This window comes from Lithohypha guttulata (genome assembly GCF_036872675.1).
Source record: "Lithohypha guttulata strain CCFEE 5908 chromosome Unknown scaffold_3, whole genome shotgun sequence".
NCBI classification, from domain to species: domain Eukaryota; kingdom Fungi; phylum Ascomycota; class Eurotiomycetes; order Chaetothyriales; family Trichomeriaceae; genus Lithohypha; species Lithohypha guttulata.
Genome location: NW_027042752.1, coordinates 1,787,473 through 1,803,852, shown reverse-complemented (window position 1 = coordinate 1,803,852; position 16,380 = coordinate 1,787,473). Strand labels below are relative to the sequence as shown.

The window sequence follows — 16,380 nt, the reverse complement described above, 5'->3', positions numbered from 1 at the left end:
ACTAGTGCAGAATAGCAGAAGCTGGTCATTGTAGAGAAAATTCACGGGCATGTTCAGCCAAGTGGCTATTGATTTCGCACGAAGCCTTCGACAGAGAGACTTCTGGGTCATCCTGTCGCACTTTATCAAGGATCATGCGGATTTCAAATTCAAAGGTATGATGTGCCACGCACACGGCACATGGTAATCCAAGAGAGCACACGAGTATGCTGGCGGACAGGCGTCCAGGAGAACGATCACTTTCTGCAATGGACGCTTAACTTGGATGTGGCTAACTGGATGGACAGAACTCGATAGCAGTGTCTCTGATATGGTTCTGCAAATTCCAGACTCCGGAACGTACGAGCACATGTTGATCCTCGATGCGCGGCCTGCGGATGCAGAGTATCCACGCTTGAACGCATGGTTGAACTCGACTTGCAATCAAGCAAGTCGAACGGTCCTCCTGATAAGCTCCAAACACAACGACCACTTCATGCAAACACTGCAAAACTTACAACTCCAGTAAGTTCATTTCATCCGGAAATGTGAACGCAACTGAACCTCTGGCAGCCTCCTGGATGAACGAGCTCTGGTACCTGTCCTACCTCTTGCAGATACCGCCGAACTAGGCGTAGTCGTTGCCGCATATTGTTGCAAGAGACGGGATTACTCTCTGACTAGCGATGCACAACTATACTCCGACCCATTGGCCTGGGCTGTGAGTTCATCTCCACGTCGCCTGCTTACAGCCCACGAGGTTACTAAGGTCATGCAACTGTGTGGTTCTATTAAAGGACTAGCCTATGTGATAAAGACAGCAGAAGGTCAGACGCGACTTCGGCATTCGGTAGGCGACGAGACTGCGAGTCTGATAATGGAATTCTGGGACGATGAGTGGCTAGCTCACGGTGGAACCAGCCTGTGAGCATATGCTCAAAGCATGACGTGCTACTGTAATTGAAGAGCCTCACATATTGTACATATGATCTGTAAAGTTCAGAATGCAGTCAGCATGGAGTTCTTCTAGTACTGTGAACTTTTGTATAAAGTGGTGGATTAGCACTTCAGAGAACGCGTCTCAAGCTGTACAAGCCTCATTCGTGGCAAGTCTGCAATACTGTCTGGTAAGCTGACCCAGCGCACTGCACGTAGACGGCTATTTGGCAAGGCCAGCAGTGCCACATCCGATGGGTGCCGTGACACCGTTAGTCTGGGCGCTGACTACTACTTTGCATTTCCAGTTCATCGTCATAGTTGAACATGTCTGGCAGCCCGAAGCACAACATTGTTGTTCGATAAGTGCTTCAATCAATTCAATTTTGTTGCCTGATTTCGTTCTTACATTGCGCGGCTTCTGTTTCGCCTCTTCCTTTGTCGTTTTTATTGCTGTGCTATACTGTCCACCGCTCATTTTCTACCTATGTATCCGTAAATCGTAAGACAATGGTAAGAGGTACTAACATGCTCACCACAATAGTCTACTAATATAATACAGGGCCAAACGAAGCGGCGCGAAGGCAAGTCTGCCCGTCCAGGAAAGGCAGCTCTCTTTGGTGGGGGAAGGTCTCAAGATGTCGCCGATGGCCAGACACAAATAAAGAAGGCAGCCTTCGAGATCACAAAGAAGAAAGAGGTGGGAGTTTCGGACCTCACCTTGCTGAGCAAAGTCTCAAACGAAGCCATCAACGAGAACTTGAAGAAACGTTTTGAAAACGGAGAAATATACACGTACATCGGTCATGTGCTGGTTTCTGTCAACCCTTTCCGAGATCTGGGTATCTACACCGATGCTGTTCTGGATTCCTACCGTGGTCGCAACCGCCTCGAGGTCTCTCCACATGTCTTTGCGGTTGCCGAAGCCTCTTACTACAACATGAAAGCCTACCACGACAACCAATGCGTGATTATTTCGGGGGAATCAGGTGCTGGAAAGACAGAGGCTGCCAAACGACTGATGCAATACATCGCTAGTGTCTCTGGTGGTAGCGACTCCTCGATACAAAGAACAAAGGATATGGTCCTTGCCACAAACCCCCTACTCGAATCATTTGGCAATGCTAAGACGTTGCGGAATAACAACTCTTCTCGGTTCGGAAAGTACTTAGAACTGGAATTCAACCAGCAAGGAGAACCAGTAGGAGCTAAGGTTACGAATTATCTGCTCGAAAAGTCCCGTGTTGTTGGCCAGATCACGAACGAGAGAAATTTCCACATATTTTACCAGTTCACCAAGGCTGCTTCATCAGAGTACCGCGAGATTTTTGGTGTACAGCAGCCACAATCTTACGTCTACACGAGTCGATCGAAATGTTATGATGTGCAGGGTATTGACGATCATGCGGACTTCAAGGAGACGCTGGATGCTATGAAGATTATCGGCCTTACTAAGCCAGAACAAGACAACATCTTCCGCATGCTAGCTGCGATATTGTGGCTAGGAAATGTCACGTTCCGGGAAAACGATCAAGGTGGTGTTGATATTGCAGACCAATCTGTTGTCGACTTCTTCGCCTATCTGCTCGAGGTAGACGCAGCTCACGTGAATAAAGCACTAACCATCAGAATCGTGGAGACTGCTCGTGGTGGTGGTCGTCGCGGCTCTGTCTATGAGTCTCCTCTGAATCCTGTACAAGCCGTCGCCGTCCGAGACGCTCTGGCCAAAGCTATTTACTTCAATCTTTTCGACTGGATCGTCGCCCGAACAAACAAATCGCTACAAACCAGAGCGAAGGTTGAAACCACTATTGGTATCCTAGATATCTACGGCTTCGAGATTTTCGAGAATAACTCGTTCGAACAGCTGTGCATCAACTATGTCAACGAAAAATTGCAACAAATTTTCATCCAATTAACGCTCAAGGCCGAGCAGGATGAATATGCTAGTGAACAGATTCAGTGGACTCCCATCAAGTACTTCGACAACAAGGTTGTTTGCTCACTGATCGAGGACAAGCGACCTCCTGGTGTGTTCGCAGCTTTGAACGATGCATGTGCAACGGCTCATGCTGATTCTGGCGCGGCTGACCAGACTTTCGTTGGCAGACTCAATTTCCTTTCCGATAATGCCAACTTCGAAAATCGGCAGGGTCAATTCATCATCAAGCACTATGCAGGTGATGTTCATTACAAAGTGCAAGGTATGACAGACAAGAACAAAGACCAACTGGCAAAGGATCTGCTCAACCTGATTGACGAGAGCTCAAACGCCTTCGCACATGAGCTGTTCCCTGATCGAGTCAACCAAGATGACAAGAGACGACCGCCGACTGCTGGCGACAAGATCAAGCAATCCGCCAATGAACTTGTCGAGACTCTCATGCAAGCTCAGCCATCATATATCCGAACCATCAAGCCTAACGAGAACAAATCGCCAAAAGAATTTAACAACGAAAACGTGATGCACCAGATCAAATATCTAGGTCTGCAGGAAAATGTTCGTATCAGAAGAGCTGGTTTTGCTTACCGACAAGCATTTGATAAATTCGTCGAAAGATTTGCTCTCTTATCGCCACGACTGTCTTATGCGGGAGAGTATACATATACAGGACCTATGGAACAGGCAGTCAAGATCATCTTTGAAGACACGAGTATTCCGAAAGAAGAATACCAGATTGGTGTCACAAAAGCATTTGTCAAATCTCCAGAAACGCTTTTTGGTCTCGAGACAATGCGTGATCGCTACTGGCACAATATGGCCATACGTATTCAACGTGCATGGCGCAACTACCTCCGCTATCGAGCTGAAGCAGCCACGAGAATACAGAGATGTTGGCGCAAATCCAAGATTGGAATCAAGGAAATTGAGTTCAGAGACCAAGGTCATCGCATTCTGCAAGGCCGCAAGGAGAGGCGCAGATATAGTCTCTTGGGCTCGCGTCGCTTCTTTGGAGATTACCTGGGCGTCAACATGCCTCGTGGTCCGGGCCAGGTCATACGTGACGCCATCCATCTTGGGGGTCAGGAACGATGTATCTTCTCGGCTCGGTGCGAGCTGCTGGTCTCGAAGTTCGGACGATCTTCAACACGTATGCCACGCGTTCTGATCCTTACGCCGAAATCTATCTACATCGTCGTTCAGCAAGTTCTGAACAACCAATTACAGATATCAGCAGAGAGGACCATTTCCAACGGGTCTGTCAAGTTCATATCGGCGTCTAATCTCAAAGACGACTGGTTCGTCCTTGGCGTTGGCTCACCTCAAGAACCAGATCCGCTGATCAACTGTGTCTTCAAGACCGAGTTCTTCCTGCAGTTCAAGACTGTATCTCCAGGTGGTATCAACTTGCAACTCGCCGACCACTTACAATACAACAAGAAACCTGGAAAGCTGGCAACAGTGAAGACTATCAAAGATCCAGCTGTTGCTCGGGACGATACTTACAAATCAGGTACTATCCACGTCGGCCCTGGCGAGCCGCCTAACTCGATCTCACGACCGACACCAAGAGGCAAAGCTGTCGTGAGACCTATCAAGAGTGGAAAACTACTACGACCTGGTGGTCCTGGTGGTCAGCCCTCCAAAATGGCTTCTCGACCAAAACCTGCTCCAAGACCTGCACCAGCCGCTGTCCCCGCCACTTCGAGACCTATACCCACACCTGCTACAGCCGCTAGTCCAGCAGTACAACGGCCGGTGCCTACACCTGCAGCCAGTACTAATCAGACCAGCATATACGCCGCCGTGACGCAACCAGTTCCTGTATCTGGAATGCTGCAAACCAACGGGCACCCACGCAACGAATCAGCTTCTTCAGGTAGACATGCTCCTCCACCGCCACCACCTCCTCCACCAGCTGCGGCAGCTCCAGTATCTGACAAACCTCATGTCAAAGTCAAGTATGATTTTGAGTCGCCAGCAGCTAACCAATTGACGATCAGGGCGGGAGAAGTCCTCGAACTGTCACAGAAGGAAAATAACGGTTGGTGGTTATGTAAGAACCCCAAGACCGGTGCGCAAGGGTGGGCACCATCGGCATATGTAGAGGAAATCGAGCAGACGAGAGCAGCACCACCTCCACCTCCTCCTGTTGCACCACCACGACCGACACCAGCTGCGGCTCTAAATGGTGCAGTCGACGGAACGGCCAAAGGCAGGTCGACGCCACCTATACCGCCAACAAAACGGCCAGTGCCCAGTGGTCGCAAGCCAGCTCCTGCACCACCTCAACGTGATAGTGCTGTCAGTCTGGGTAATGGTAGCGGGACAGATTCCGGTCGAGCTACGCCTAACAGTATAGGTGGAGGAAGTTTAGCAGGAGGTTTGGCGGAGGCACTAAGAGCAAGACAAAGCGCCATGAGCCATAGAAGAGACGACAACGGCGATGACTGGTGAGCTCAGTAGGGACATAGTTAGGAGTTATTTGATGTTGTGGGAAAGTGAGGATCTCCTCAGCGGCTCTTCTAGCAAGAATTAGCATTGTCAGGCTGCTGGCTTTTCTTCGTAAAATCAGATATTTGCCTCCAGCACTGACGTTCAATACCATTTCCTCCCTTATCGTTCTACGAAGTTCAGCATGTCTGTTGCCGTCGCTGACAAAATGCATGCAATATCACTAGCACGACGCGCTGAGCGCCAGGTTGAGATTATGCACGACCTTCGTGTGCGGCAAGTGGATCTCCTTTCCCCCACAGGTACCCCGCATAAGCTAAATTCTGGAGGGTGCAGGCACTCTTGTCTTCTCATCACGCGCATGAGCGAGGTAGCATTCAAGCTGGGGGGATCCAGCGCTTGTCACAATTGGAAGCTTTTCTAGAGGTCAGTTGCAAGATGGACAGCGAGTACCACGCGATGATCGTCCGTATGGACTCGTGCAGCTCGATAGTTCCTGGCATCTACTCACGCCGAAGGACGTGTACCCTGCCAGCCTCTACCGCGGTTCTTTTCCACACTCGTTCTACTGTGTTGTACGATATTGCCTAGCACGATAGCTTCACGAGCGGATTTTGCTCACCGTCCCAATCTCTTTCATCAAGCATTGGCTTTTGTCGACGCGTTCGCTAACATCTGCCAACGAGCAGCCACACTTGCTACAACTAACAATTCTAGTATCCAGGTTGGGCTGATGATAATAACAACGTTTGTGCCGTGAGTAATCGGCGAATGAGATCGGATCTCACGAGGAACCCCGCTGCCATTCTCATGCGGTGAGCAGAAATAGACCGGGGACCGGAAATATGGCTTCACGCGTCTCACAGATTCCTTGTTGGGGCACACCTTCTTTGCGTTACTATGGTCCTTCGAGCAGCTCGACGCTATTTCGCTCGACATATCTACCAGTCAAGAAGACAACATGGCAGCTTCGCAACAGGACACTACATACATTGACGAGTGGGCGACGCTACCTAGTACCACAACCTTGGACGGCCTCCCAGAGTCGTCCTCTCGCTTTGACGCCATGCTCGACGTCTCTTTCGTGCCTAGGTCGACACGCCCTGTCGACACTACCTGAGCAGAGACCTTACGACCAGCTTACTGTCGGCATTCCCAAAGAGACTTACCCAGGAGAACGTCGCGTGGCCATATCACCTCAGAATGTTTCCCTTCTACGCAAGAAGGGGTTCTGCAGAGTCCTCGTCGAGAAAGGAGCTGGAGAGCAAGCCACCTTTTCCGACCTTATGTACGAACTTGCTGGAGCCACAATAGTAACGCAGAGTCAGATATGGACAGAAAGCGACATCGTTCTGAAAGTGAGAGCTCCACGCACTGATAGTCCCAACAACGAAGTCGACGTGTTGAAGCAGGGCACCGTAATCATCTCAATGCTACAGCCAATGCAAAATAAAGAGTTGGTGGATGCTATCGCTGCTCAAGGAGCAACGTCTTTTGCCATGGATATGATACCTCGCATCTCGAGAGCCCAGGTCTTCGACGCTCTGAGCTCTATGGCCAACTCAGCAGGATACAAGGCCGTTCTAGAAGCTTCAAACCACTTCGGTCGATTCATGACTGGTCAGACAACTGCTGCGGGCAAGATCCCCCCTTCAAAAGTACTCGTAATTGGTGCAGGTGTTGCAGGTTTATCAGCAATCACGACTGCAAAGAGAATGGGCGCCATCGTTCGAGGCTTCGATACCAGATCAGCTGCTAGAGAACAAGTACAGTCGTTAGGTGCCGAGTTTCTTGAGGTTACTATTCAGGAAGATGGCTCTGGTGCTGGTGGATATGGCAAAGAAATGTCAAAAGAGTTCATTGACGCCGAGATGAAGCTGTTCATGGAGCAGGCAAAAGATGTGGACATTGTCATTACTACAGCCATGATTCCTGGCAGACCTGCACCTCGTCTGATCCTGAAAGAACACGTCGCTGCTATGCGTCCTGGTTCAGTGATTGTCGACCTTGCAGCAGAGTCAGGTGGTAATTGTGAGGCGACTGTCCCCGGTACTGCTTCTGTCTATGAAGGTGTGACAGTCATCGGCTATACAGATTTTCCTTCTCGCCTGCCAACACAGTCCTCGACATTATATTCAAACAACATTACCAAATTCCTGCTTTCTATGTCCAAGGACAACAACTTTGTGATTGATTTGGAGGATGAAGTCGTACGAGGGGCTATTGTGACTCAGAACGGACAAATATTGCCACCAGCCCCTCGAGCAGCACCACCTCCAACACCAGCCCCTGCTCCGAAGGCTATCCAAGTGGAAGAAGTGGTCGCACTGACACCATGGCAGAGAACTGTTAGAGAAGTCACTACTGTCACAGCTGGGATGGGTACCATGTTGGCCCTAGGCAAGTTCACCTCACCACTATTTATGAGCAACATTTTTACCACTGGTCTTGCTGGGCTGATAGGCTATCGCGTCGTATGGGGTGTCAGTCCTGCTTTGCATTCGCCTCTCATGAGTGTCACAAATGCTATCTCGGGCATGGTTGGGGTAGGTGGTTTGTTCATTATGGGTGGTGGCTATCTACCAGAGACACTACCACAATTCTTGGGCGCAGCATCAGTGTTGATGGCATGTGTCAACATTGGAGGTGGCTTTGTCATCACGAAACGCATGTTGGACATGTTCAAGCGACCGACAGATCCGGCAGAATATCCTTGGCTCTATGCTGTTCCCGGTGTCCTCTTTGGTGGCGGCTTCCTTGCTGCTGCCGCCACTGGAATGGGAGGTCTTGTACAGGCCGGTTACCTTGTGAGCAGTGTATTGTGCATCAGCTCAATCTCTGGTCTGTCAGCCATGAATACAGCCCGACAAGGCAATCTTCTCGGTATACTCGGTGTCGGATCCGGCATACTGGCTTCGCTTGCTGCAGTCGGGTTTCCACCAGCAGTTCTTGCACAGTTTGCTGCGCTCGCAGGAGTAGGTGGTATTGCTGGAGCACTTATTGGCAGGCGCATCACTCCAACTGATCTGCCTCAGACAGTGGCTGCTCTACACTCTGTGGTTGGTCTTGCCGCTGTGCTTACTAGCATCGGCAGCATCCTTGCTCATGTCGCCAATATCTCCATGCTCCACATGGTCACCGGCTACCTAGGTGTTGTCATTGGTGGTATTACCTTCACTGGCTCGATCGTAGCCTTTATGAAGCTAGCTGGCAGGATGTCGTCGCGTCCACTGCAACTTCCTGGCCGACACTTCACTAACGCCGGCTTGCTCACTGCCAATGTAGCCACCATGGGTGCTTTTGTTACGATGGCTCCTGCAGCTCCTGCAGTAGCAGCTACTTGTTTGACCGCAAGTACGGTTCTCTCTTTCCTGAAAGGCTACACCACAACTGCGTCGATTGGAGGCACAGATATGCCAGTGGTCATCACCGTGCTGAATGCTTATTCTGGTTTCGCTCTACTTGCAGAAGGTCTCATGCTGGACAATCCACTTCTGACGACTGTAGGTTCGCTCATCGGTGTCAGTGGCTCAATTCTGTCCTACATCATGTGCGTTGCCATGAACCGCAGTCTTACTAACGTGCTTTTCGGCGGCATTGCTGCACCTACTCCCACTTCGCATGCAGCCGTGACAGAAGGCAAGACAGTCTCAGAGATCAACATTGACGACACGGCAGAAGCGCTTACGAATGCTGAGAATGTTATCATCGTGGTCGGATACGGAATGGCAGTGGCCAAAGCGCAATATGCCATCAGTGAAATCACAGCCATGCTCAGATCTCGAGGAGTAAACGTGCGCTTTGCCATTCATCCTGTCGCAGGCCGCATGCCCGGTCAATGCAACGTCCTCCTTGCAGAAGCAACGGTGCCATACGACATTGTGCTTGAAATGGACGAGATTAACGACGATTTCCCAAGTACTGATCTTACCCTTGTGATCGGAGCCAACGACACAGTCAACCCTATTGCTTTGGAGCCCGGGAGCCCTATTGCGGGTATGCCTGTCTTACACGCCTGGAAAAGTAAACAGACCATCGTCATGAAACGCGGAATGAGCAGTGGTTATGGTAAGCTAGCATGTTTTTTGCCTTCCTTGTTACTTTGCTAACATGCTGGTGCACAGCTGATGTTCCCAATCCTATGTTCTACATGCCTGGGACGAAGATGTTGTTTGGAGATGCGAAGAAGACGTGTGATGGTAAGTCTTGACGTGTCAAATCCCAGTAGATCATAAACTAACAACGTGTGTAGCGCTGAAATCAGCCATTGAGATGAAAGCCAAGAGCCAATTCCATGTATAGAGAGCCATTCTTGAAAGCTCTTGGGTCATGAGAATAGCTGGTCGTGTTAGTGGTGCGAGGCTGTTGTAGTGTACATATGAGTGCATGGTAGAATGTTTTACTGCATTAACAAGCATGAGATCATACTCCAACCCGATTTGAAAGCAGCAGAGCCTCTGAAATACTAACAACAAGTTGTTGCAGATAACGGATATCAAAGAAGCGCATTTCTTCTTGCGCTCATCTCTACTCGGAATTGTCATCTTTATTCGCCTGCTACATGTAGACCCACTATCAATCGAAAGCTCCTCAACGAATATATCTCCCGTAAATATGCCACGGAATCCGTCACACTGACGTAGGAGATCTCGTTATCCTACTCTTTCGATAGTAGGTAGATTCTGGACACAGATGATTAAGCTGCAAAATAACCCATCTCCAGTGCTTCAAGTGGCTGACAGTTTCAGGCTACCACATATTGCAAAATGAAACGTCTCGGATTCCTTCTTCCATAGTTTCCATATACGATCCACATCCTTGTTTTCAAGACCACACCTTTTTTTACCTCGTCTGAATCGGCACAGACTGCTTCGCCTTGTCCAAAACAGCCTCCGCAGCCGGAATCGCCCTACTCTTAACCACATCCGCCGCCTTCTGTAACTGCTTCTGCCTCACAGTCCTCAAATATGCGAACAACAGCACGAACAACAATTCAACTCTTTCTTTCGTCATCATCAAAAAGCCTTGTACTAGCACGCCTTTCAGGAGTTGTGGACCGATACCCTTGAACAGACCCATGTAGCCCTCGTGCTCGATGATGTAGGACATGACTTCTTGGAAGCTCTTGAAGGGGACGCCGGCGCGGGCTGGGGGTGGTCGTGATTGGAGGCCGACTTTAGCGACGATGAGAGGTTGGGTTGCGAGGGTCGCGATGGATTTGGAGAGGGCGCCGAGGACTGTGGGTGGGATGATTAGTAGGGAGTGGGTTCTGGAGGAGAGGGAGACTTACAGAATGCCTCGGAGGGTTTGAGGGCAAGTCTACCTGGGAAGAATACTTCCCGCAGGCGCGAGTATGCGCCATATGTGATTGAGGGATTGACCACGAGGACTAAAGAAGCCCTTAGACCTCTCCAGAGCCCTGTCCAGCCGTCTTCGCTGTTGATGACTTCTCTGCCGGTCTCAATCATGCCTTTCTTGTCGCCTTTTGGCTGAGTTTGTTGTCTCGTAGTGATGACAGCTACTGGAATGGTGAACAATTGTGCGAGAGCGCCAGCAATAGCTCCCAGAGAAAGTTCGACTGAAGTGTTTGGTGGTGCACCAGTTGCAGCCCATTTTGTATATGCTTGCCGTACCACCGAGTACCAATAGAAGTATGCAAAATTCGTGGAAGCGACACCAAGAAGACTCCCGCTCAATCCACTGTATAATCCTTCGATTCCCTCATCTGCCACGATCTTGCGCATAGCGTCAAGAGTCGAATCATAGTGACGGTCGTTGGTTGTTAATGGTACATTGCCCGTTTTCTGGCTTCTGACTTGTACTTGTAGTCTTGTCTTGACGCTATCTGCTGGTCAGTCCTAGTCGGCTCAGTCTTCTACAGCACTCACATGTCTAGAGGATATACCAGAGCATTAGCTAGGACAGCGCCTGTAGCACCTGCTACCGCTACACCCCAGGGTGGCAGAGCGGCGGGTTTAGAGTTAGACATATGCTGTGATATGTGATGTGCTGCTATATCTTGAGTCCAAGTTGAGCTTGCGGTCGTGACGTGATGTGGAGGTTGCTGTCGCTGCTCGACGAGCGCGGATGAGGTGGTATGGCTAGATATTGAAGCAGGCTTATAATTGTTGGAAAAGAACACCAGCCTCACGCGAGACGCTCCTGCCAGACAATCGTTGTTTGACAAGATCGAGAGAAGCGAAGCCATCTGCCATAGACTTCGCAACTTCACTTGGACCTCGGCTGCCATTTTCCTCACACAAGCCACAACCCACATGCCTAAATGACGTACGCTTGTAGTCGGAGAGCTTCCGTATGGACGAGCTGGGGATGAGGTCTAGGCATATCCAGCCCGAAGAATTTCGCAACTTTGAATCACCAAAACCCAGAATCATGTCAGCAGCTTCTACGAAAGCCTTGCAAGACGTTGAAGCAAAAGCTATTGCTGCTGAGAAAAGAGTCAGTGCCCATGATGGCAGCGGGACCCAGCTCGAAGCTGCTATCTCTGCAGCAGAGCTGTACATGCGAGCTCTGAAACTCGCTGCCTCTCCAGATGATAGGAGGAGACTGGATCGAAAGACGAAACAATTGATTTCGCGAGCAGAAGAATTGAAAGTGCGCCACGACTGTAAGCCAACCGTGAATGCTGAAAAACGTGCTCGAATTGAAGTCCCATATCCTGTCTCGCAAAGAGTCTTGACCACCCGAGAAAAGATCATCCTGCTTGAAAGTTCCAAGCTGAATGGTGCAATCTTCAAACAATGGACAGCTCCTCCATCGCAAGAAGAATTTGAACTCAAGGGAAATGATTTTTTTACTGACGATTTCGACTTCACACTTTCCGAGGCTCAGCTCAAGCACTTCGCTGGTTGGAAGCGACCAAAGGACGCTTTTGCTCACGTTCGCGTCGAGAAAAATGGTCAGCTCCTTCCTAACGAGGCCACCATGATTTCCCTAGGCTCCTTGGATATGGTACAAGATGTTGCCCCAGACTGTTCGGTCATCGCGAGCTTCTGTGTTGGCGCTTCAAGAATAGAAAGAGGCCATAAGCGCGTAAGTACAGGTCGACTTTCCGCTATTACTATCAGGTATCTAATAGATCTAGTTATACGGTCAGATAGTATACCCTTATGATCACAACTCTGACCAACCATGCGAATCTGCTAACGGCAGGTATGTTCTGCGCCTATACTTCAATGGCTGTTGGCGACGTGTCGACATTGACGACAGGCTTCCTACCTCCAAATCTTCCCGAGTCTTGCATGTCGTCGATCGCTCACAGCCTGGTTTGGTGTGGCCCGCCATTGTGGAAAAGGCCTATCTAAAAGTTCGTGGTGGCTACAACTTCCCCGGCAGTAATTCTGGCACCGATCTGGCTGTCATTACTGGTTGGATGCCACAACAGGTCTTCCTGCACGACGATGATGTCGAGCCACGGTCCTTGTGGGACGAGATACACCCTGCTTTCAACGACGGTCAAGTCATGTGTACCCTAGGAACTGGTAAGCTCGGTCGACGAGAACAACAGCTGCTTGGGCTAGGAGCCGAGCATGATTATGCTGTGCTTGACATGAAAGAGAATGACGATGTCCGTGAGATACTTATCAAAAACCCGTGGGCCGATGGCGATGTTTGGAAAGGTGCTACAAGATATCGACCACATCCGGGCCATGAAGAGGGCGCGCCACAGTCTCCTCAGTCGGGCGGCGAGGTCGAAAAAATGGAGCCAGGTACATTCTGGATGGACTTCAACCTCGTTTTTCAGTATTTCGAGCATATGTACCTGAATTGGAACCCGAATCTGTTCAGTCACAGAGAAGATAGACATTTCACTTGGCATTTGTCTGAAGTTATGCAAGCTGGTCATCTTCTCATAGACAATCCACAATTTTCGGTCAGGACTCGTAGAGCTGGTCAGCTCTGGATCTTGCTTAATCGGCATTTCAGAACGGGCGATTACAGCGTCGAAAATCACGGCAGCAATGGATATATTAGTCTATACCTCTTCAACAAATATGGCGAAACGGTGTTCTCAAGTGACAACGCTCGGGTCAGAGGACCATTTGTCGATTCGCCAAACACTTTGCTTCGGTTTCATGCCGAAGCAAAGATGAACTACTCCATCGTCGCTGTCAGTCAGGATCTGCCACGTGGCAAACATAACTTCACCATATCTGCCTTTTCAAATTGTCCAGTAGAGCTAGATGAAGCATCAGATACGTACGGACAGCCTGTTAGTATCATGGCGGCATGGACAAGATCAACAGCAGGTGGTAACGCTGGATCTTCCACCTATCTACAAAACCCACAGTTCACTCTACAAGTCGGCAGAGAATCAAGGGCAGTCATCGTCCTCAAGTCGCTTTCCGACACTGCTTCTACGGAATTGAACCTTGGACTTCACGTGAAAATTCTCATCCTATCTAGCGACCGACGGAGGATTACGAAATTGAGAAAACGAGATACCGTATCACAATCCGGGGATTACAAACGAGGCTCAACTGTTGTTGAAACGATCCTACAGAGAGGCTCCTACACCATTATCTGCTCTACCTTCGAGCCAGGCCAATTGTCCAAATTCCAGCTCGATTTCTATACCACTCTTGGACCAGCCGAGTATATGATCAAGCCGCTTTTGCCAGAGGGAAGCGGCAGATTGAGCATCAAGCCAGCACCAGCCATCTTCGAGAACGGTACAACCAAAGTCATAGCGCCGCTGAAAGTTACACGTGTGACCAGGGCACTCTTCAAAGCATGGCAGATGAAAGGATCTTCTTCAAGTCTTTTCAAGATGTCCATCGAGCAAGGACAGGGTCCGTACAGGAATTGTGTCGTTACGTCTTCCACCGACGAGGCAGAATACGCAAACATACAATCTGGATTGAGGATTGAAGATATTGATTTGAATGCAAGTCTGGCATCGTCTCAGAATGGTGGGCTTTGGCTTGTGCTTGAAAAGCCTCAGCAGGCTTCTACAGAGAGCAAGGATGCGAATGTGTTGCAGGTGGAGGTATTGACTGAAGAGAGTATCGAGGTAGGAGCCTGGGCACCGCTTGACGATTGACCAATCTCGACAATGAGAGTAGCAGTAGGTCGCGAGTGACAACGTTCGTGGTTGTTGGCTTCGAACGTTGCACAGATTGTATACGTTAGTGTTACTCCTGTTATATGCTGCCGTATGGATTCGACCAGCTGTATACTAAGACAATATCACCACCAAGTAACTTTACAAGGTTTACTCATTACCTACCCCTCCATCATCCTCCCACAACATCTCAATCCACAGTCCTCATAATCGCCTCCCTAACCCCAGGCACCATACCCACAGCCCTCATCCCTAACCCCCTCGCCGCCCCTAACAAACTCCCCACCAACCCATCCCCACTACTTATCTGATAAACCTTATTCAACAAGTCGACACCCGTACTCACCCTCACCGCAGCCGCATACCTCTCCCCACTATATCCCTGCAACGCCATTAAATCCCCAATATCCATCCCATGCTCGACCGCGTACCTGATCGTACGCGATAAACACTCCGCATCACCAAGACCGAGATTCAGGCCCTGGCCGGCGAGGGGGTGGATGGTATGTGCTGCGTCGCCTGCTAGGGCGATACGCGGTGCGATGTAGGATGTTGCGTTGCGGAGGCGGAGGGGGAAGGAGGCGATGGTGTTGGGTTGGAGGGCGGTGATCCAGGGTGGAGAGCGGGATGGGAGGGTTGATTTTGTGTGTTGGAGACGCCATGTGAGTTCGGATTCGTGGGGGGTGGTGTTGTTTGGTTCGGAGATGGTAGTGGGAAGGGAGAAGAGGTATTGGATGTCGACTTGTTCGAGGCGGAGGGCTGCGTTAACCGTGGCTGTGAAGGCTGAGGGTGAGAGGGATTTGAGGTAGCTGGCTATTTGGGGTGTGGTTGACCAGACTAGGCTGGCGTGGTTGTTTGGAAGGGGGAGGATTGCGATGGGGCCGCCGAGGGCTGGGAGGAAGCGTTGGAAGGCTGTGGCACGGTTTGATGGGGTGATGTTTTCGAAATTTGGTTGTGAAGAGCTTGAACTGGACTTCGGGTCGTCTGAGAGGAAGTCTTCGAGCGCTGAGTCAAAGTCGTCGTTCGATACTGAATTCTGAAATGGTGAGGCTGGATCAGATGAAGATTCCACTTGTAGAGTTGCTACGACTCCGTGTCGACCATAGTCCCATCCGTTCGTGTTAATGCCCGCAAATGTTCTTACTGGCGAATTGATTCCGTCAGCCCCAATGAGTAACCTGGTAGCGATCTGTTTCGTGTTTTGCGATCCTTCTGAGCCTATCTGCTGTAATTCGAGGACAGGCCATGTCGACAAGTTGCATCCCTCAGGGTCATCAATACCATTTCCAATACCCTTCACATTCCAACCACTCATCAAGCTTTCCTCAGCACCAACGTCCTCGATCCGTCTCAATAAACCCCTGCTAAGATTGGAGTTCTCTACCATGGTCGCCACCGTTCTCAGAGGCGCATTATACTTGATCGCTTCAGCCGACCAGTCAAACTGAATACTCGCAGCATTACCCGCGTCCCAGACTTGCATCTCATCGTAGGGTTGAACACGCGTCAAGTCCAGATGACGCCATGCTTCTATTGCTTCAAGGAACGACTGATTCGTGGGTGTGATACTGCTGGCGCGATTCGAATATGCGTCTGGCGGTAACGACCATGATTTCTGCTTGGCTAAGGACTGTGACTCGACCAGTAAGCATTTCAGGTGTGATGTGGAAGGTGAGGTTTCTAGACACAAGATGAGCTGTGTACAAGTAGAGTACATGAGGAAGACCTACTTAATGCCGCGAGTAGAGCGAGACCTACTGGTCCGCCGCCTACTGTAACCACATCGTAGATATCGTCGGAGGTTGGATTTAAGGTAATGCTATTCGTTCCAAATTTGCGCTTGCGACTGGCATTGATAGTAGAACGACATGCTTTGCAGATATACCTCGAGCTTTTTGATGCTGACCGTGATAACATGTCGTCGATTAGTAGAAATATTGATAGCTTTGAATAGAAGAATATCGAGTGGAAGGTAGAAGCTCAT

At 49.9% G+C, this 16,380-nt stretch overlaps 6 protein-coding genes across 6 annotated transcripts; 4 read left to right on the top strand and 2 right to left on the bottom strand.

The window, feature by feature from the left end:
- Nucleotides 1-49: 49 nt before the first annotated feature.
- Nucleotides 50-508, top strand: LTR64_004431 (uncharacterized protein; the record flags this gene model as incomplete). The annotated part of the gene is made up of 2 exons (XM_064898776.1): nt 50-155; nt 330-508. 2 exons carry the CDS (start codon nt 50-52, stop codon nt 506-508), a joined length of 285 nt encoding a protein of 94 aa, XP_064754733.1.
- Nucleotides 509-1,425: 917 nt separating this feature from the next.
- Nucleotides 1,426-5,314, top strand: MYO1_1 (class II myosin; the record flags this gene model as incomplete). The annotated part of the gene is made up of 2 exons (XM_064898775.1): nt 1,426-1,428; nt 1,478-5,314. 2 exons carry the CDS (start codon nt 1,426-1,428, stop codon nt 5,312-5,314), a joined length of 3,840 nt encoding a protein of 1,279 aa, XP_064754732.1.
- Nucleotides 5,315-6,156: 842 nt separating this feature from the next.
- On the top strand, nt 6,157-9,613 carry LTR64_004429 (uncharacterized protein; the record flags this gene model as incomplete). Its single annotated transcript, XM_064898774.1, has 3 exons — nt 6,157-9,379; nt 9,436-9,510; nt 9,564-9,613. 3 exons carry the CDS (start codon nt 6,157-6,159, stop codon nt 9,611-9,613), a joined length of 3,348 nt encoding a protein of 1,115 aa, XP_064754731.1.
- Nucleotides 9,614-10,153: 540 nt separating this feature from the next.
- Nucleotides 10,154-11,055, bottom strand: ANT1 (ADP/ATP carrier protein; the record flags this gene model as incomplete). The annotated part of the gene is made up of 2 exons (XM_064898773.1): nt 10,154-10,548; nt 10,602-11,055. 2 exons carry the CDS (start codon nt 11,053-11,055, stop codon nt 10,154-10,156), a joined length of 849 nt encoding a protein of 282 aa, XP_064754730.1.
- A 649-nt stretch (nt 11,056-11,704) lies between these two features.
- Nucleotides 11,705-14,375, top strand: RIM13 (cysteine protease; the record flags this gene model as incomplete). Its single annotated transcript, XM_064898772.1, has 2 exons — nt 11,705-12,364; nt 12,417-14,375. 2 exons carry the CDS (start codon nt 11,705-11,707, stop codon nt 14,373-14,375), a joined length of 2,619 nt encoding a protein of 872 aa, XP_064754729.1.
- Nucleotides 14,376-14,586: 211 nt separating this feature from the next.
- Nucleotides 14,587-16,313, bottom strand: COQ6 (putative ubiquinone biosynthesis monooxygenase; the record flags this gene model as incomplete). The annotated part of the gene is made up of 2 exons (XM_064898771.1): nt 14,587-16,076; nt 16,127-16,313. 2 exons carry the CDS (start codon nt 16,311-16,313, stop codon nt 14,587-14,589), a joined length of 1,677 nt encoding a protein of 558 aa, XP_064754728.1.
- Nucleotides 16,314-16,380: the final 67 nt, after the last annotated feature.